A 20,183-nucleotide genomic window follows, 5' to 3' on the forward strand; every position below is an offset into this window, starting at 1 on the left:
CGCATGTATCTAAATGAAGACACGGCGGAGCCGACGCGCTCCGCGCTGACGCCGGGGTGCTGCATGGCTTTTAATTAGCCAGCGTGGGCCTACTAAAAATACACAAGCAATTAGCGGCGAGCGCAAGGACGCGGGTGCGTGGTCCCCTTGCAGCTTATTGACAATTCGCCTTATCCGCAATGATATCCGGCACCAAGCAATCAGGACGCCATGCGACGAGCAACCATCCCAGTTTGCTTATCAACGTGCTGTCCAAACCCGCCAATAATGAGCGCGTTAATGCTAAGGTTGATTACGACAAGCTTGTTCGCGGGGGCCTCCGAGACTGCCTGGTCTAACCTACTTTTTTGAGTTGGAACTCTTCAGATTGTTCGCAACTATTTCGGATGTAAAACCTGAAATGTTTATTTTGCTTTAAAGGTACGCTTCAGACCAATAGGGTGCAAATGTCTGAGGAAGTTACTTTGCCCATAGGTCATGGTAGGAACATAGATTGATCGGTAAATCGAGAGCTTCGCCTTTGGGCGATAGTTCCTTCACCACCGCAGACCGATAAGAGTCCGCATCACTGCAGACGCTGTTATCTCCCATTCCATTCTTCACCCTCACTCGTGAGCAAGGCCCCAGTCTTTTCTGATGAGTACCAATGGTCTCATATTTTGGAGGTTTTCATCCAAACCGTGTCCCAGCTGCAAACTGCTCCCCGGCTGCAGAAGCTGGCTCTAGGGACATGCAATGTCACCTCACAGTGGAGTCGCTAGGCCTATTTTTATTTTAACTTTTAGGGGGGCTTTATAAATTTGGGTTTCCTCCCCGAAAAAGTAACATTGACTATATGAGCAAGTACACCGGCAATAAACAATAGAATAACCTTCACGTATGGAAGTTTTTCACATGGACCAACAACTCCTTAGCACCCCAACCCCGATCAACAAAAGATTTTGGGCGGCTAAGCCACCCCAGTCGTCGAAACCTAGCAACGCCCTGTCACCTCATGAAATCAAACACAATTTTTCTGATTTCGTCATATTTTTTTTTTTTGTAAGTTGTAAATTTCTTATGAAATGGAAAATATTTCCCATAAAATCAAAATCAGGAATATCAAAAACTATATTTTTAATAAAGTTGAAATAATTTGATATTTTAAAATAAAATAATAATTTTCATAAAAAACATCTTTCTCATAAAATGGCTCCTCCATAAAAATTACAATTCTTTCTTAGGATTACAACTCTTCCAATATATTACAAACTCTTAAAATATCCCATGAAATAAATACATTCTCATAAAATTACAAATCTCATTTTTTCCTGTTTTTTTCATCAAACAATCTTTCTCACTATGAATCTCGCAAAATTACAAATTGTTCTCATAAAATTACCAATCTTCCTTATGATCTGAATATAAAACATTTTTCTCATAAAATTACCAATATTCCTAAATATGATCTGAATATCAAAAAAAAATGTCTCTTATGTTACATCTGTATATCTGATGCATTCAATGCCAGTCAATATTTGTCCGCGATAGCACAGTTTTATATATAGACAGAGCAGCTCACTCAGCACACACACACACACACACACACACAACATCAGTGATGTCACATCCTTGAAGCTTGTTTACGGTCATGTGACTTAACCTACACACGTTCATGGCCCCATCATTGCTCCGCTGTCATTAATTCCACGCGGTATGTCTCCGCTGGCAGCATTAGGAGCGAGAAGCCCCTCAGTTATATTGATTTTTACATCCAATCAAAAGCTGCCCCAATGTTAACGTGACCTCCGGCTGCAGCGTTTGAGCATGAACTCCTTCAGCCAAATTGGAAGAAGGGATCAATAGAAAATGAATTGAGTGCTACATTCAAGTATAAGGGTGCTCTGGATGGAGTTGGTGAAATGTTCTCATTTAAAGTAGTGTCGTAAATACAGTATAGGTAATATTCTAGCGTACCACTTTGTTAGTACACAATCGAACTGACAAAGATAATGCTCTGTTTGTATTCAATTTTAAAAAATGGTCAATTCTTTTTTTTTTGGAACTTTTTGGTAAAGCTATTAGCTTTGGCATACCCCAAGGCACCATCCCAGATCCCCTGTTGTGTCTATGTTGTCGAATGGAAGGGTTGCTGAAAAACTACCTGCTCAGGAGTTATCTTGCAGAACACACAGAAAATTGCAGAATTAAACAATTTATATTAGCAGATTTCACGATAACAATATATTTATGGTTGCAGTTTGCGGTGGTTTACAGCTCCACTATACCATAATGAGAATTGTTAATTTCTCAAACGTGTTCTCGTAGTATTTATTATTTCTCTTGTAATTTGTGACAAAACACAAATATTTTCTGTTGAAATTCTGACTTTCTGACAATATTATGACTCCGTTCCATCCATTTTTTTCGAGTGTTTATCCTCATTAGGGTTAGGGCCTATCCCAGCTGACGTTTGGGCAAGAGGCAAGGTTTACCCTGGACTGGTCGGGTAACCAGATTCGTACCCAGAACCTCTCAACTCAGACATGGCATGCTGCTATTATGACTTCATTCTCATTGTAAATATAACTAAGAAGCATTTTAATTCTAAAACAATAATACCACAATATTGCAAACAGTTTATTTTTTCGGTGGGTCCGAGGGGTTCGAGACCAAATAAAATAAAAATCATTCAAGCGGCCAGTGTAGTTTTAGACATTTTATATCAACGTTTGACCATCAAATCCATCTTTTGAATTAAAGTACAGCACTTCGGGCTTAAACTTTGCTGTCTAAAATATGTAAATTCAGCGTGAAAGTCTCACACTAGCCTGGTGAGGCAGGCAGAAAGAAAAAAAAAAAAAATCTATTTGGGGCACCAACAAGAGGAGATGAAAGCAAAAAAAAAAAAAAGTGTGCCAGCTCATGAATACAACATGCTGCAGATGAGGGTCGACGCTGACCATCACGTGACTTTGAATTGCAGTTGGACGTCCTGTCAAAGTCAAGTTTGCCCTCAAGTATTATGCGAGCGCTCCCTCTGTTGGCAAAAAGAAGAACTGCAGCAGGGGAAGATAATTGAAAGCAGTTTGAGCATTTTACCCTTGATGTTCTTGATGTATCCAGGTACTAGTGCGCTCTTTGTCCTTACTAGTAAGGCAATTCAGCACACTAGTATAAAAATATGTCTTACTAGTAATAGCTTTTGCATTAGTTGTACTCATTTTGGCCTACGAGTACACAATTAAACCATACTAGTAAACTACTGTGCTGCAGTGGTAACGCAACTTACTAGGCCCAACTCGTAGGCATGTGCCACGCACTAGTAGGCACCTGGACCCTACAAGTAGCACTAAAATGCCCATCACTAGTTTTGTAGTAGGACAACTACAATATATATTTCTTGTAAGCCAAAACTGCACTAGATGACAACTGTGCACTACTCGTACTATTAGTGACGCTCAATTCTACCAGTTAACAATATAAAATGATAGAAGTTAAATGTCTAGTGTTTCATCAGTAGTACTACTTGTCAACTTGTGTAGTTTTGCCTTACTAGTAGTAACGTGTCGGGCGGGGTATCCAGGATATGAAATAAATTCTCAGGCTTTCCATAGAAGATAGTTTTTGAGTAGTGTGGGCAGATGAAGGCGAGGGATGTAGCGCAGCCTGTGTTTGCCTAAAGCGGTCCTGATGTGGAGGCGGCACAGCTGCATCAGCGAGGCGACTCCTGAGGGTGGCCAATAGCGAGTATAAGTTTGGCTTACTCCCACTGAGGAATTTGGAAAGGAATACCTCCGCTTTGCCTGAGCAGCTTCTCCACGGGACCGTCGGGGGCCGCCAGGTCCACGGGGCGTTTGCCCTCCGGGTTCCGCAGGGAGGCGTCGCCCCCGTGCTCTAACAGAAGCGACACCGTCTCTGGACAGGACGCACGAGCGGCGACGTGCAGGGGAGACTCACCGGACGCGACGATGTTTGAGCTCGCGCCTGCAAGATGAGACAGACGGCTCAGGGAGGTGGACACTGTCGCAAAGTAATATTTTTTTATTAGTTTTATGTTATTATTATATTAAAATAAAACTTTGGTCATAAAATAACTTCATTTGGGGAAAAACTGCCTTTTTTCTTTAAAGTTTTTTTTTTTCTCGCACTATTAGGACTTTGTTAGATTACAGTACGACGTTTGTCTTTCAATATTATGACTTAATCTTCGGAGCATTATAGTGTCAATCAAATTTTAAAAATTGCTCGAATTGTTTTTCAATATTTTCCATTTATTTGTGTGTTCCCCACAGCTCTATCCTCAGTCCCCTTTATTTCTAGGTGTTAAAATACATAAATAAATGGACTTATTTAAGATCGTTGCTGAGACAATTTAATGTAATTCAGAGCTAATGGTCTGATACATTGTCAGCCGTAGTTAAGCGCATGAGGCAATCAGGATGTTTACCGAGTTGAAGCAGTTTCTTCACAGCAGTCAGCTGCTGATTGGAGCAGGCGATATGGAGCGGTGTGCCCACTTGATCTAAATTCTGATTCCACGTCGGCGCCGTGCTGCACGAGAGACTCAATGCACTCTGGGTAACCTGTGTGAAAATCGTCAAAGTCTGACACTACGTACCACTTGTAGCACCCTCGCCCACACATGCGTGGGAAGGTCTTACCTTTGGCTGCGGCAACGTGCATTGGGGAACTGGACGGGTTGCTCCCCAGAGGGCTCGCTCCATGCTGAAGGAGCAGCGACACGCAGGTCACGTGACCCCGGCCACACGCCTCCGACAGTGCCGTTTTTCCATCTGACGTCGAACTGTTTACCTTTTCACACAAAATATGTTCTCTCAGACTAGGACTTTTCTTTAATAGCTAAAAGGGTGTTTGCTCACTGTCGGAAATTGGGCCTGTTAATGGTTGTCTGCACGCAAAAGTGTGTGTGGTGAATCAGCACAAAACTCAATAGCGTGTACTTTTTGTAAAAAGCAGAGAATATGACATCATACAGACATTAGCGCCATGTTGCAGGAGGAGCTTGATGCAGGCTGCGTGGCCTCGTACGCATGCGCCGTGGAGGGGGGAGACCCGGTCCAACGTGCTCAGGTTCACGCACGCACCCTGGTCAACAACAACACGAGGTTACCTTTTAAGGGCATCACTCGCTGCAAACATTCGCTACACTACAGTCGTTTGGACAAACTCCATATGAGTAATACAACTAAAAAAACAGACTACTTCAATTTTCTCATAACATTACTACTTAGGCTCATTAAATTAAAACTTTTTCCTCATATATCAATGTTTTAAAATTCTGATTCTGAAATGTTACAACTTTGTTCTATTTTTTTTTTCAAAATATTGTTCAAAACTACAACTTTCTTTTGAAAAAAAATATATAGTTTTTTTCACAATATGACTATTCTCCTGCGATTGGCTGCCGGCCAGTTCAGGGTGTACCCCGCCTCTCGCCCGAAGATAGCTGGGATAGGCTCCAGCACGCCCGCGACCCACGTGAGGATAGGAAGGTGAATGAATGAATCAATGAATTCTTTTGAAATATACACTTTTTATCGTAAGTTTACAAATCTCTATTGAATTTTTTTTCACATACTAATTGGTGCTTTTCTCAAAAAGTAATATATATTTTTTTATTTTTCTGTAAATATTGCAACTTTCTTTCGAATATCTTTTAGAATATTGTTATGATTTGGAAATATTCACGTTAACTCTCATGTAATTGTTATTTTATATCACATAATTACACTTTTTTTTTTATTTTTTTTTTTTTTACATTTTACACAAAATATTACTATTTAAATGGGTATTTCAAATGGAAGTATACGAGTCTATTACAATCTCATTTTATATGTTCTTTTCAGTGTGGTTTTGGTTCTTTTGGAATTTGGAATGGGAATCCGACTGTGTCATGTCATGTGCAACCATGCGTTTACTGTCTATGTAACATGTACCCTAGTTGTACCATGAGTTGATGAACCCTGTTAACGGTTATTAAGTTCAGGAAGTCCGCGAGTGAAGTATTTGAGCTTTGAGTTACCTGAGCAATGAGCCTTTGCAGTGTCAGCGTGCGTCCGTTGGCTGCAGCATCATGAATTGGAGACCAGTCTGCTTCAACATCTGTGTGGACAATGCACGGACGTTCACATCACATGCTTGCTATAAAACACAAGGCAGCTCCTTCGTGGCACTCACCACTCATCAGAGGGTTGGAGAAGAAAACAGAAGCTCCACTTTGACTCTCTTCATATCCCCCTGACATGTTTCTTCTCGCAGCGCCTCGGACCAAAACTGCTTTTCTACGCTCCGCTTTGCCCTTCTTTTTGAAACGCGTCTGAAAAACATCTGCTCCTCGTTTTGGGTTTCTCTGTTCTCGGCGTGCAAAATGCTGCTCCTCAAGCCCTGTGATGTAATTTCCTGTTCCGAGCAGCTATTCGCCCTCCAGGAAGCTGGCGGCTTCAGTGGCGCGGGTGTGTCTCAGCCAATGGAGGTGCCCCAAACAAGAAAGGGAAGGCCTGTCGGGCAGGTCGGAATTTTTGCGTTGACACTTGACACCAGAGATCTGAAGTTGGGAGGTGTCTTGTAGACCCAACTGTAATATTCATGGTCTTCTTTTTCCCCTTTAAAACACATGGAAAGAATTACCCAAAAAATAAAAGATCTTTTTAAAAACACTCACATTGTTAGATGACTCATGGCTCATTATTTTTGAGGAAGGCGTATTACGGCCACACTGATGAGGAAAAAAAAAAATACTAATGATATACTAATTATAATACTAATTATTAAATTATTATTATTTTATATTATATTATTTAATACTAATTCATACTAATTATAATACTAATAATACTAATAATACCATATAAAGTCAAAGAATAAAGTCAAAGAATCACAATAAAATGATGACGTGATAATTACTCAACGAAAAAGTTTTAATATGACAATAAAAAAGGAATAAAAAAAAGACAGCTCAAAATATTATGAGAGTAAAGACAACAAAACTAATGCCATTCTTTTGCAACAATTATACTACACGACACAAGTTTTGATTAAAAAAAAAAGTTCAAATAATACAAGACAAATGTCACTTGTATTACTTATAATATTATGAGAAAAGACACAAATTTACAAGCGTAAAGTCACAATTTTAGGACACTTAAGATTTAAGACAACCCAAAGTCATAATGTTGTGATGAGAAAAATTGCATTTAATGAGAATAAAGTGCTATACAGACAAAAAATCCACATTTTACATATTTTACGTTATTTTTACATTGAAATTTTACAGGAATAACTGATATTAAAAGGAAAAAATACAATTTTACAAAGATTAAGTACTGTTTTGAGAAAAAAAAAAGGCAAATATTTCATGAAAATTAAGTTGTAATGGTACATGAGAGTCATTATTTTACAAGAATAATGCCCAAATAGTGCAAGAAATGTTTCAATAATATTACAAAAACTAAAACTATATAAATTTTATTTTTGTTATTTTTTTTGCAAGAAGAAATATAATAATATAAAAGTACTAGTTTGACAAGAATTAACAAAAACAAATACAAATAAAATGGGGGGCCTGGGATGGCGCCTGGGAACCACCATCATCGGGGATTTCTAAAAATATATATATATATTGACTTATTAGCTTGTAAGATTATATTGCCATATTAGTGAAAGTATGAATGCGTTAACATTCACCCAAGCAAGCTGAAGTAAAGGTACTTAATAATGAATAGGTTTGATGCTTTGCCTACTCCTAAAAGCAATCTTACTTTGATATCTAAAGTTATTTTTGTCTGTCTGTTTGTTTGTTTGTTTGTTTGTTTGTGCGAGGTGTGCTGGGTCATATCTGAATCCAAGACTGCACCTCCCCAGTATGCTTGCTGCTTTTTTGGGTGAGGCAAATATTCAACCAGATAGACTCTTAATCCTAATACAGTAAATCTTCCGAGAGAGAGAGAGGGAGAGAGAGAGAGAGGGTCAAAAGTGTTCGGAACGAGTCGAGCATATAAAATGAAGTGCGCCACAGCCTGACATTCGTCGTGTAGTCACGCAGGCCCGATCAGCTACCCCAAACACAGAATGTGGTGGAGTCGACCGTCGTTCTTATCAAGAGGTCACATGTAACTGACACTAATGACCAGCACAGATCGCCCACTTGACTGTTAATGTACTCTCAAACTTGTCATGTGACAATTCCAGTGTGGGGGGGGGGGGCGCTTCAAATGGCTGCCTGTCTGTTTTTGATATACTAGGCAAGAAAGAGGATTCTGATTTTGATTCTGATTCTGATTCCGATTCAGATTATGACACACACGCACACACCCACAGCAGCACTGGCAGTGGTCGCCAAATTGCTTTCCTTGAAGACCAACAAATTAAATGCTGTACAAATATTGATAATGGAATACAAATCTTGTAAATCTATAGACATCTATTATTAATCCATTCAATTCATGAGGCTGAATGAAAACAGGATATAAATGCATTGCGACGGAAAACCCTGTGAGATTGAATTTACACTAATTCGCTCAGAGACGTAACAATGAACTGCAGTTTGTTCAACTATTGTCCAAGTCTGCAAAACGTGGTAACAAAATGATGCTTGCAATATCTCAATGTTATTATATATAACAATTCTGCCCCCCACCCCCGGGCCTTGAGTTTGACACCTGTGGTCGTGTAGATACATTTTGATGGGAATAAACTACATTTAGAACTCACCTTAATAATTTGTATTGCACATTCATCAATCCTATGAGGATAATGATTCGAATCCAAATGAATTGATTTGCTGCTGGTTCGGAAAGAAAAATGACATGCGTGCAATTGGGCAGGTGTACCTAATGTAGTGTCCTCGCTGCACCTCTCCTTAGCCACCCTGCGAGCTTCGGGGGGGTTGGGGGGGGGGGGGGGGGATTAAATGAAAGCACATGTTGTATCCACCATGTGATCCGTCAGAGAATTGAGCTCAGCGGACTCCCTTTCTTTTCCTCCCCCTCGTTTCGCCGCGCACTCCGACATGGCGTCGCCGCGGCTGGAGACGTTCTGCTGCTCCAACCGGGACGCGGCCACCGAGCTGGTGGTCGCCTTCCAGCCGCTCCCGTTCGGAGTCGTGACGGCGGCCAGCGCGGCCGTGAGCGTGCTGCTCACGGTGCTGCAGATCCTGCCCAAGAGGAAAGGCTACCGGAGGCTGGGCCAGTACCCGCTGCCCAGACCGGTGTCCTCGGCGCGGATCCTCTTCATCATCAGCGTCTGCGACATTTTGGGATGTGCAGGTAAAACATTGAGCGGAGGGGCGTTCCTGCTGCTTGCTGCTGGATGCGTGACGCAAATGTTTTGGTTTGGTTTGGTTTTATTTAATTTTTTTTTCAAATTTAAACCGACCTTTCTTTTACTTTGCAACTGCTTTTAGCAGCAAAGCAAAGTAAGTTTATTGATATAGCGCATTTCATAGATTGAAAAAAAAAAACAAAAAAAACATGATTATAAACATTTATAACAAAGAAAAGTACAAAGAAAACAGTGCAAGAAATGTCATTCAAAACCTGGACTTTCAAAATTTCACTTGATTACACCTTTTTTTCCCTGATGGATTTAAATGTTTATGTACAACAGTAGGTGCACTTGCACAATCTAATGAGGTAAAAAAAAAAAAAAAAAAAAACACATTAATGTAATTTAATGTTTATTATTGTGATTGTATTTTTTTTTTTTTTTGTTTTCTAATATTTTGGCTGTAATTAACTGACAGCCAAAATACAGAAACAGCATCAGTACGACGCAGAATGATGCACAACAGTGCTTCTCAAACCTTTGACACCAAGTACCACCGAGAAAAAAAATGCTTCACTCTCCGAGTGCCACCGTCATAACCAACATTAAAATACAGTAGTGTAGTAGGCTAAAGTGTCCCTCAAAAACGGGACAGGTTTTATTCCCTAATAAATACATTTCATTTTACTGTAAACCACTTCGGCATTATGCACAGTTTGACCATTTACACTAAGTTTAAATATGGGAAAATCAAACACTGCACTTCATTAATGATTGAGTTATAATACACGGCACAAACATTTGTCGTAAACATCCATCCATTTATTTGGGGGAATTTGAGACTTTTAGAGGGTACCCGTAAACTTCAGCTATACATGTTCGATGTCATTGGAGACCTTTTAGCGACTCACCTATAAGGTCACTATTAGAAAAATAAAGCTTAAAGTAGCTTAATGTCACATAACTGCAATCAATTGTCACCAAAATGTATGTGGACATTTCTACCTATGGCCACGTCAATCTCTGAAAATATCAGAACGATCACCCCGATATTTTGGATTTTATAGGCATTAAGCGTTTCCCTCTCCATATATGCTCACTATGGCTTAACGTCGCTTAATGTCACAAAACCTTAACCAATTGTCACCAAATCTTATGTGGACATTCCTACTTATGGCCACTTCAACCTCTGAAAATATCAGAACGATCACTCCAATATTTTGGATTTCATAGATGTTAAGCGTTTTCCTGTGCATATATGCTCTCTGTAGCTTAACGTCGCAAAAATTAAATCACTCGTCAGCAAATTGTATGAGCACATCTCTACGCATGGCCACTGCAATCTCTGAAAATAACAGAACGATTCCCCCAATATTTTGGATTTTATGGATGTCAAAGTGTTCCCTCATCATAGAGGATCGTCTCGGTCCTATACTTCATAATCTATTGCAGGCAAATGAGTTACAGTACCTTTGTGTTACCTCTCCCAGGCATCATTTTGAGGTCGTCTTTGTGGGTGGGCCTCCCAAACACGGTGGAACAGATCTCCGAGGCCAACAGCACCGACACTTGGCCGGACGTCTTCTGCCTCGGCAGCGCAGTAAGTCGTCCTGCCGACAGGGGGCAGCAAACAAAATCACGGATGCTTGAAGACGCTCGATGACACGTCGCTGTGGGCGTTTGCAGATGTGGATCCAGTTGTTCTACAGCGCTTCGTTCTGGTGGACCTTTTGTTACGCCGTGGATGTCTTCCTGGTGGTCAAGACGTCTGCGGGAATCAGGTGAAGTACAAAGTAAATAACAAATGCCCAAATAAATAGGAATAAAAATGCATATATGTCCCAAGCAGGATAAGGATGAGAAAAAATGGAGTTAATTATAAACTGTGCAAATTCAGTACCGTGCTTCGAGGCCAGGCCGTGGCATCATTTCCGCTTCGTTGCGTTTCTTGTCCTTTGATGTTCGTGCGTGGAAAAAGTCTCGATTTTTCCAACTCAAATGTTGGAATGTGTAAAAACAAACTTGTCCCATGTGAGCAGAGCATTTTGACGTTCGAATAGTTGGAGTTGGGTAAGAGTCAAACAAGACAAGCAGCAGATAATCCTTCTAGAGCGCAGACCTCCACCAAGGCCCAAAAGTTGTTAACATATTCGTTCCGACTCGCTTCATTAGGCTCAAATAATGTGGTTGCACAAGTGTGCACACCCGCTTATGACTCGGGAATTGGCGTTGTTCAGATACAATCAATCACATTCAAACTCATGTTAAATAGGAGTTACCACCTGCCAGCCATTTAAAGTGCCTCCGATTAACACCAAATACATTTCAGATGTTCTACGAAGGCTTTTCCCGACATTTTTGCATACCGCTGGCGTCGGGCCGAAACCTGCTATGTCCAAATTTGGCCAACTTCCTGTTTCCCCACAAATCCATATAATTGGTCAGTCTCCACGTGGATGTTATTTTTTATTTGTATTTTTTTTTTTTACAAATTATTGACCAAGACAAAGTTTTGAAAATGGACTACTCTCTTCGACAATGCAATGTTAACGGCTCAACAAACATGACATATTGGTTTCGGCAATGTAAGGTTTCCGCACGACACCACCGATATTCCTTCAGTATCGCATTTTCTTTTTTTCAGTTGCAGTACAGTTGCCACATCCTCTACTGCTGATCTCCCTGATTGCTTTGAACTTTAAATCCAGAATTTCAAAAATGACTGGAAGCTCCATTGACTGAAAGTAATTCCTTGTTTAGTACGTAATAGGCAGTCATACTTGAATTAGTTAAGAGGAGATTTATTATCAAACGTGGCCGGAGGACAAAGAGCCGCAGCATGTGTTGCGGACGTGAGCGCAGTCTCATGACTTGTTCCCTTTCTCCCTCAGCACCATTATCCTCTACCACATGATCACATGGGGTCTGGCTTTGCTGCTGTGTATCGAAGGCGTGGCCATGCTCTACTACCCCTCCATCTCCAAGTAAGACTCTTTGCTTCTTCGTCTTTCCGTGACATTTACGACAATTGGATTGCGGTAACAGTTGGGAGAAATGCCTTTTTTTTTTTTTTTTTTTTTTTTTGTTCTCCAGCTCTATGTCACGTGGCCTTAATCTTTTCCCTTACATTGTCCTGTGATGTTCAACCCGTTTGTGTGTGCGTGTATGCCGTGTTTTGTTCAGCTGTGAGCAAGGCTTCCAGCACGCCATCCCTCACTACGTCACCACGTACGCGCCCATGCTGCTGGTCCTCGTGGCCAACCCCATCTTCTTCAATTGGACCACTTCCGCAGGTCAGCGTCTAGGAACGAATCAGAAATATCTGACCCAAACGTGCCGTAAAAATGTCTATTTTATTTGAAAAAAGCCATGTTTTTCTTCTTCTTCATTCAGTGACATCGTTGCTAAAAGGGCGTCAAGGGATCTACACAGAAAACGAGCGTCGGCTGGCCAGCGCCATAAAAATACGCTTCTTTAAAATTATGCTGGTGTTCTTTATTTGGTAGGTTTTTGGTCGTCTTCACTGCGGCGTGTTGTGATGGCGATGATATTGTACATACAGTATTCGTGTGGTATTCACGTTGCCGTGACGCTCCAGCTGGATCCCCAACATCATCAACGAGGGCCTCCTCTTCTACCTGGAGACGCAGGGCAACATCGACGACAGCAGCCTCAGGAATTTCAAAAACGCTGCCCTCATCACATGGTTCATCATGGTAACCTTTTCAAATCTGCTCGTTCCTCATATAGTGGCCAAGGACATTTAATTTGGGGTGTGGTGTTAATTTTTTTTCTCCAAATGTTTTTTAGTCATTTATTTATTTTTAAATCATATCATCGGTAATATTAAAGGTCATTACAACCACGCAGTGGCACCACCCGAGGGTGGGAGCGGACATTTATTGGAGGCGTTGCGTTTATTGGCTCAGTTGGGGCATGGCACCTATGAAGAATGGGGGGGCCACTGTATGAAAAGATGTGATATATATTTACAATTGAACTATATCAACTTACCAATGGTACGATGTAACACGATGACCTAAAGCGTCTATTTGAGGTGCGGTGTTTATTTATTCAAATAGAGGACTATTTGAGGAAATATACTGCATATTGATCGATGGAAGTTGAGGGTCCTCACAGTGTGGCATGTTGCTTGTTTCTCAGGGGATCTTGAACCCCATGCAGGCCTTCCTCAACACGCTGGCCTTCCACGGCTGGACGGGCTTCGACTTGGACCTGAGCCCGAGGGGGGGGGGCGAGCCGGCCTGGGAGTCGGCCTCCACGTCGGTGGCCGACGCGGGGGGGCACGACTCCATGGTGGGCACGGCCCTGCTCTACCAGAGTCACGTGCAGGAGGCCAAGAAAAACCTGAACGGCCACGGGCAGCCGCAGTCCGACGCCATCAGCGTCCTCTCAGAAGGTAATTGGCCTCGCGGCGCTGCCAGTAGCTCGCCGATGTATGAAGGCTGGTGATGACGTGCGAATGGACTGCTTATTTTATTTGAAGATCCTAAAATGTGATATTTTATTTATCCAGAACGCTGCACAATGTGATACATTTCTTTTTTTTTTTTTGCACAATTGTTTATCCACGGCTCAATTAACTTCTCATTCACCATTAGTAATGCCCCTCATGATTGGACAAGGGTGAACTGCACTGTTTGTTGGTCCTTCCTGGTTAGCAGCCTCCTTCCTGGTTCATGATGGATGATGTAAGATTACACGACTGAACCTTTTTTGATTTTGGCACAAGGAGAACCCTTCCTTCTCAACTGCAACTCTTAACAAAAGTAGGGAACAAAAGGGTGGAGGGCTGTGCGTTTGCTTTGTGTGTGTGTGTTTCCATGTTTTGATTAGTTAGCAGTTTATGTATTTCTGTTTGTGCATCTGTTTTTTGTGTTACTTTGTGGTTCATGGAGGATAACGTAGGACGCTAGCATTAAACAGGCACGAGTCTACCATTTGTGTTTTCTGGGGCTGGGGAACCAGTTCCATTGTGATTCAAACAGTGTAATGTTTTTGGTTTTTTGTCCATCCATTTTTTTTTTGTTAGCAGTTTACTTCCCAGTTCATGATGGATGATGAAAGACAACAGGATTTAACTTTTTTTTTTTTTTTTTTTTTTTTTTTAAGATTTGGGGCAGGGAGAGCCATTCTTTTGTGACTGAAACAAAAACAAAACAAAAAGAGAGAGAGAGAGAGAATCTAATACAAAAATGGAAAATGTATGGAGAGTTCTTGTTTTTCTGTGAGTTGGCATGCTATTTTACTAACTGAACAGTTTTTTTTTTTTTATTTATTGCAAGGCAGGGGAGGAGGGGGTGGCTTGGCATGACTCAAACCGCAAAACAAAATCATGTTATAATATTATTTTTATTATATTAAGTATTCCGGTTGGCAGAATACCGTACATCCCTGTTCATGGAGGATGATGTAAGATGACCAGCCTGCACCTTTTTTGATTCCGGAAGGCGTGCAACCGTTCCATTGTGACTCAACAGCAAAAAACAGGACAATCTAGTGATCGGCTCTTCTTCGGCACATGCCGATGCGCCAGTTTCCCGAAAATCGCAAATGTGCTTTTTTGCGTAATGCTGCGAAAATACAAGGTGTGTCCGAAACGTTCCAGGACTAATGTCACAAAAGATATATTTCTAACCCAAACTACAAGTTTTCCCCTTCAGTGTAGGCCAGACGATCACCACGACAACACGCCTGTTCCATCTACATCAGGGGTCACCAAGCGTTTTGAAACTCAGAGCTACTTGTTGGGTTCGGATTCATGCAAAACGCTACCAGATTGATGCACACTTCCGAAATAACACATTTGTTCAAAATGACCTTTATTTAAATGTTATTCTTAATAATAAATGACATCCAGTTCCTCACAAAGTGTTTATATTTTCAAATGATCACTTCTACAACATTCTGAGGAACTCAACAACGGGCGCCATGTTGGTGACCCCCGATCTAAAGTCTGTTGGACTTTTTAGGGATTACTTTGAAATGGTAAACTAGTTTGGATTTAAAATATACCTTTTGTGACACCAGGCCTGGAACTTTTCGGACACACCTCATAGGTAGCAAAGAAAAGAAAATGTGTGATTATATAAAAAAAAAAAAAAAAAAAAAAAATTGCTGTTGCATCACACTTTGGATCTTTGTCCCAAGCTTCTCATTTCCTGTTTGGCAGAGACATGTGATGGTTATCCCCGTAGCTCATGATCATTATTAATAATAAAACCCAGATGTTTCCATTCCGTTCCGGTCCAGCGAAAGCATCCAAGAATGTCACAAGCCTGTGAACCGCATGCAAAGTGGATGTTAAGTCTGACACTGTGGAATCTTCTCCAGATCACCCCCCATTCATCTTGAGGTCACTTGTTTGCCTTGTTGTTAAAGTCGTCACTAGGACCGCCAACGTGATGTCCTTTTGTTCCGGAGGAAAACATGTTGAAGCAATTAAACAGGCCTAACTTCATCACACCACCGATAACACTGGCACGTGTTCAATTCATACATTTGATTGATTTGTTTCTATTTCCAAGCAATTTTTTTTTCCCCCCATGAGAAATGATGGAAGGCAGCTTCTCGGAGCAGCGCTTCGCACATCAGCCTCACAGTCGAAACGTTCGCGATTCGAATCGCAGCTGCGGCCATCTTGTGTGGAGTTTATATGCTCTCCCTGTGTTTGCGGGAGTTTGCGCCGGCTCCCTCCCACATTTCAAAAACATGCCTGTTAGGCTCATTGAAGACTCTAAATTGTCCGTAGGAGTGAATGCAAGTGTGAATGACTGTTGGTCTATTTGTGCCCTAGCCGCTTTAGAAAAATGTCAATTGTGCAACCGCATTGGGTCAGTTAAATAAGACGATGCCCTGACATTGCCAAAAACTGACTGCTGTAATTTCACCCCCGTGCAGCCACTAGTGGACGCATTTCAACAGTATTTGGGGATTTCTGCGCTAAGTTATGCCGTATTAAACATTATTATGGTCTTGATTCCCTTTCTTTATTTGTTCCGTTGAGAGCATCTCAATGCATTCATATGCAATTTCTAACGGAATTGTTATTGGACTTGAATGCTGTACTTTGCATTGCTTACTGTTGTTTCTTAACGTGTTTATACAGTATGTAACTGTAGTGTAGTCAACTCACCACTGGCAAAGCTTTCCCTCGTACTTCTTTTACTGACATGTTCCACTGTCTTCTTCACTAATGTCTGTCATTTCCAATTGCCCGCACTTTTTGATGTTTTCATTTCTAATTCTTCTGTATGACGTGCCAGAAATAAAGGCTTATCATACACATTTTAAAACGCTTGTTGACACTTCATTATGACGAATGTCTCACGTTGTCTGTTTTATTGTCATGACTTCACGAGTGGGATGAGTTTGACCATTTTCACTATTTTATATAACATTTGTGTGCATTTCAGTTTCTACTTCAGTTTTTCTTCAATATTCTTAGCACAGATGGGAAATATTTTGACATTTTTGGAGCCAGATGCATTTATGATGCATTCAAAGAAAATGTCTTGACCTCACCCTATTTCCCGCCCCAGTATTTTTCTTTTACTCAAGGCATTTCCCAGGATGCATTTACAATAGAGGAATCCATTTAAAACAATTGAGTAATACAGTGCCCCCTCCCCTTCCCTGTTTTGTCTCGCTAGGTTCAGAATCTAGCACAGTTGAAATCCACATATCCAGCGAGCCACCAGACTATGGCGATATAGACGCTGATGAGGAATCCTTGGGGACGTCAGGGAGGCAGTAGCCAACATTACGTCGCTCTAAACTACTGTTGCTGGTAAAAGAAGAAAAGAAAAAAAGAGAATACATTTCTTTAGTATCTGTGGTACGACTTGTTTTTTTAATTCTCTTGTGCGGCCACTAACAGAAACCTTGAGAACATGACAAACGTTCTCCTTGGTGACTCACACCTAAGAGTTGGCGTCTTCCGCTTAGTTTTTTTTTTTTTTTTTTTTTTAGTGACATGACTGTAATCCCTTCTGACAATCTTGTCTTTTTGCACTTTTATTCTTATTAAATATCAAACCTATTTATTACATTTGTAGTGGTTGGTGATTGCGGTGTCTTGAGCCAGGACATGTTGTAATGTGAGAAAAATATATTATAACTAATATTAGATTTGTTACGAGAATACAATGTTGCAAAGTCATAAATATATAAATGGATAAAATATATTTCAAATAAATTAAACTGAATAAATTCTATACTACAAAAATGAAAGAAATGTTTTATGTGAATAAAGTTGGTGAGTATAAAGTACTTTTACAAGAACAAAAACAAGAATAAAATCTTACATTTTTTTACATTAGTCACGTTCCAAGAAAAAAATTCACAAGAGTAGTTCAATCACAAGAAATAAACTTGCGCCAGCGGAGTATCCGAAGGGAAGATGTATTTTCGGGGAGTAAGCATAGTGAGCTAGCCAGCTAATTACATGTCACAATTGTGCCAAATAATGATAAAAACGAAGGCACTCAGGTTTTTTTTAATCGCAGGAGGGGCGATTAATGCCAGCCACCAAAGTGCGTCACAAGGCACAGTTGTAGCCACACAAAGAAAATTGGAAAACTAAAAAGGTTAAAAACTGTTATCTCTACAATTCAGTACGACATAGTTTTCAGTCTACGCACGTTTTCCGCAATTATCCAGAAGCATGTATAATGTATTTTGTAACACATTCAAATTCACTTTACAGGGGTTTTAAGTAGTTATGGAAGACAATAAATATATATCTGGAGCTTTGCAAGACAAATAAAAGTTTTTGGGTTTTTTTGTGACCCAAGTGTGTGTAGGTTGCCTTTAGCATGACATCCCCTCATTGGACACATTAACCTTCCATTGGAAAATAGATGAAAAAACAAAGAAATGACACAATTAAGTGCACAGGTGTTCTGATATCAAAATAGAGTGATTTATTTCAGACACTGAACGACTTGAATGTTTTGTCTTGAAACAGGTGACCACACCCTGGACCAGGGTGCTCCAGAGACATAATAATAATAGTAGCTGTCACAGCGTTTCATCCACATCGGCCACCAAACCCACAGCCCAATTTCTCAGTCTGACACAGACAATAATGGCTCTGAAAAAGTCAGAAAAACAATGGACCACCCGTTGAAATCCTATTGTGATACCTGACCCAAAAAGAGATGAAAGGGGGGGGGGGGGGGGGGGAAATGTCTGCCCTTTACGTCCAGCAAAAAAAATTTTTTTTTAAAAATAAAAATTGTCGAAGCTACCATGAGAAAACAAAAATTTGCGCTTAACATTGTTTGTGCGCAAGTTGACGGAAAGGGAAAAGAAGTGGAACAAAAGGGTGGGGTGGGACAAGTTGAAAATGTTTCATTTGCTGCTCAGACCACTCAAAAAAAAAAAAAAAAAAAACATTGCTGATTGGATTCAGTTTTGGATGTCTCAGTAGAATGAGCGCAGAAAAAAAAAAAAGTGTCCAAAAAAGAAAAATGTGGTAATGTTAACCCGCCTTAGCCGTGCGTTCTGATTTAGTGGGTGTGGCTTGTTTAGCCCAATCAACACACAATACGAAGACGCAACACAGTGACCGAAGATGATGATTCCGTAAATTTCGCCGTTTGTGCCTTGACTGGAAAAAAGTTGTTTTGAATTAAAAAGCGTCCTCGTTGTGGCCCATCAGCAAAGACAGCTCTAGCCATTAAGTGAGCCCCTAACGTGACGTCAATAAGGTGTACTGTATATAAACATATATACACAGTATATAAGTCTGTGTATTAATCTAATTTACATATCTTTACATTCTTTACATGTACATCCAAAAAAAAAAAGGGCAAAAATTCTCTTTGTAAACCACACTTTTACACGCATTTTTTTTTGTCCACGTTTGCAGTTGGTGAGCGAATTGGGCCGGTTTGGGAGGTTCTTTTTTCGGTGGACTGGTATTCAGGAACAGCACGCTCCATCTTTCCGCACTTGCAACGAGTCCATCTGTGGAGCGAGGGTTGTAAGGGCCGCGGGGGATGGGGAGGGTCTTCAAACGAGCCGTCCTCCTTTAAAAGCGAGGCTTCGCTATGGTTGGTGACCCTCATTGTGTCTCCGCCGAGTTGCCGGGAGGATTTCTACAAGCCTTCTTTCTGTGGATGGCCGCCTATTGGCCTGCGTCTCAGTTAAGTCATCCTTCCTGCCAAGCAGCTGGACCGCAGCGGCCCACCACAGCGGGAGGAGTGGGGAGCAATGGCGGCGCTTCCTCATGAGATACCTCGTAAAACACAAGGAGTCGGGAGTAGCTCCAATGTTGTCTTCGCTGGCCTCCGCTCGGGCGCAAACGGGACTTGTCTCCAACATGCGCCAAGTCTGTCAGCTTTAAGGTGCGCCGACTCCCCCGCAGGTGGTGGTTCACTCCTTCCGTGTCTCTTTCTTTGTTGTTGTTGTTGCTCCTCTGAGTTTTGTTCTTTCAATTTAACTCCGTCTACCCGCCAAGCCCCTCCTCCAGAAGCAACGAGAGCATTTGCTGAGATCTAAAGAAGGCAGTCTGCTGCACATTCCAACGACTCGCCGTCCAACGCCGCTATTTCCGCAGGTCGAGAACGCATACCTGCAGCGGGGAAAGGATTGTTGACTTGTGTTAAGAAAGTTTCCCCATCAACTTAACATGTTTTACATGCAAGCTTAAATTAACTAAGCATTGGGGGGGGGTCCATCTGTTCCGACGGCCTTGACGTAACCCCAGTGTGTACGCGAATCAGAAAAGCACCGTTGTCTATCGCCAACCTAAAAAGTAAGTTTCAGTAAAATGCCTCAAATAGCGAAAATACTCAAGTAATTGATGCCCCAAAAGGTTTGTGATTGCCTATAGATGCCACCAGATGGTGGCAAAGCACTAATGTCTAAGTAAAACTCCTCAAAGTGAACTT

The 20,183-nt window shown here is 41.2% G+C and overlaps 3 protein-coding genes across 4 annotated transcripts in view; 1 reads left to right on the plus strand and 2 right to left on the minus strand.

The window, feature by feature from the left end:
• The window catches only part of LOC133410348 (ankyrin repeat and SOCS box protein 9-like), a 13,548-nt gene extending 4,278 nt beyond the window's left edge, over nucleotides 1–9,270 (minus strand). Inside the window, 8 exon segments of the mRNA XM_061691400.1 lie at nucleotides 3,775–3,966; nucleotides 4,430–4,514; nucleotides 4,516–4,565; nucleotides 4,644–4,794; nucleotides 4,981–5,088; nucleotides 6,026–6,105; nucleotides 6,181–6,605; nucleotides 8,713–9,270. Coding sequence (XP_061547384.1) covers nucleotides 3,775–3,966; nucleotides 4,430–4,514; nucleotides 4,516–4,565; nucleotides 4,644–4,794; nucleotides 4,981–5,088; nucleotides 6,026–6,105; nucleotides 6,181–6,247 — 733 coding nt within the window. The 5' untranslated portion in view covers nucleotides 6,248–6,605; nucleotides 8,713–9,270.
• On the plus strand, nucleotides 8,944–17,317 carry gpr143 (G protein-coupled receptor 143). Of its 2 annotated transcripts, none has more exons than XM_061691398.1 (9): nucleotides 8,944–9,266; nucleotides 10,755–10,864; nucleotides 10,951–11,045; nucleotides 12,156–12,248; nucleotides 12,448–12,557; nucleotides 12,658–12,766; nucleotides 12,863–12,980; nucleotides 13,429–13,684; nucleotides 16,938–17,317. In XM_061691398.1, exons 1-9 carry the CDS (start codon nucleotides 9,011–9,013, stop codon nucleotides 17,039–17,041), a joined length of 1,251 nt encoding a protein of 416 aa, XP_061547382.1. In that variant the 5' UTR covers nucleotides 8,944–9,010; the 3' UTR covers nucleotides 17,042–17,317. The 2 variants fall into 2 exon arrangements, with proteins under 2 accessions (XP_061547382.1, XP_061547383.1); XM_061691399.1 differs by lacking the exon at nucleotides 16,938–17,317 and adding an exon at nucleotides 15,538–16,866.
• Nucleotides 17,318–18,194: 877 nt separating this feature from the next.
• tbl1x (transducin beta like 1 X-linked) overlaps nucleotides 18,195–20,183 on the minus strand; it is a 33,562-nt gene continuing 31,573 nt past the window's right edge. The window contains exon 15 of the mRNA XM_061692215.1: nucleotides 18,195–19,864. Within this exon, the coding sequence (XP_061548199.1) occupies nucleotides 19,838–19,864 (27 nt within the window). The 3' untranslated portion in view covers nucleotides 18,195–19,837. The remainder of the gene's footprint in view (nucleotides 19,865–20,183) is intronic.

This window comes from Phycodurus eques, chromosome 12 (assembly GCF_024500275.1).
Source record: "Phycodurus eques isolate BA_2022a chromosome 12, UOR_Pequ_1.1, whole genome shotgun sequence".
Taxonomy (NCBI): domain Eukaryota; kingdom Metazoa; phylum Chordata; class Actinopteri; order Syngnathiformes; family Syngnathidae; genus Phycodurus; species Phycodurus eques.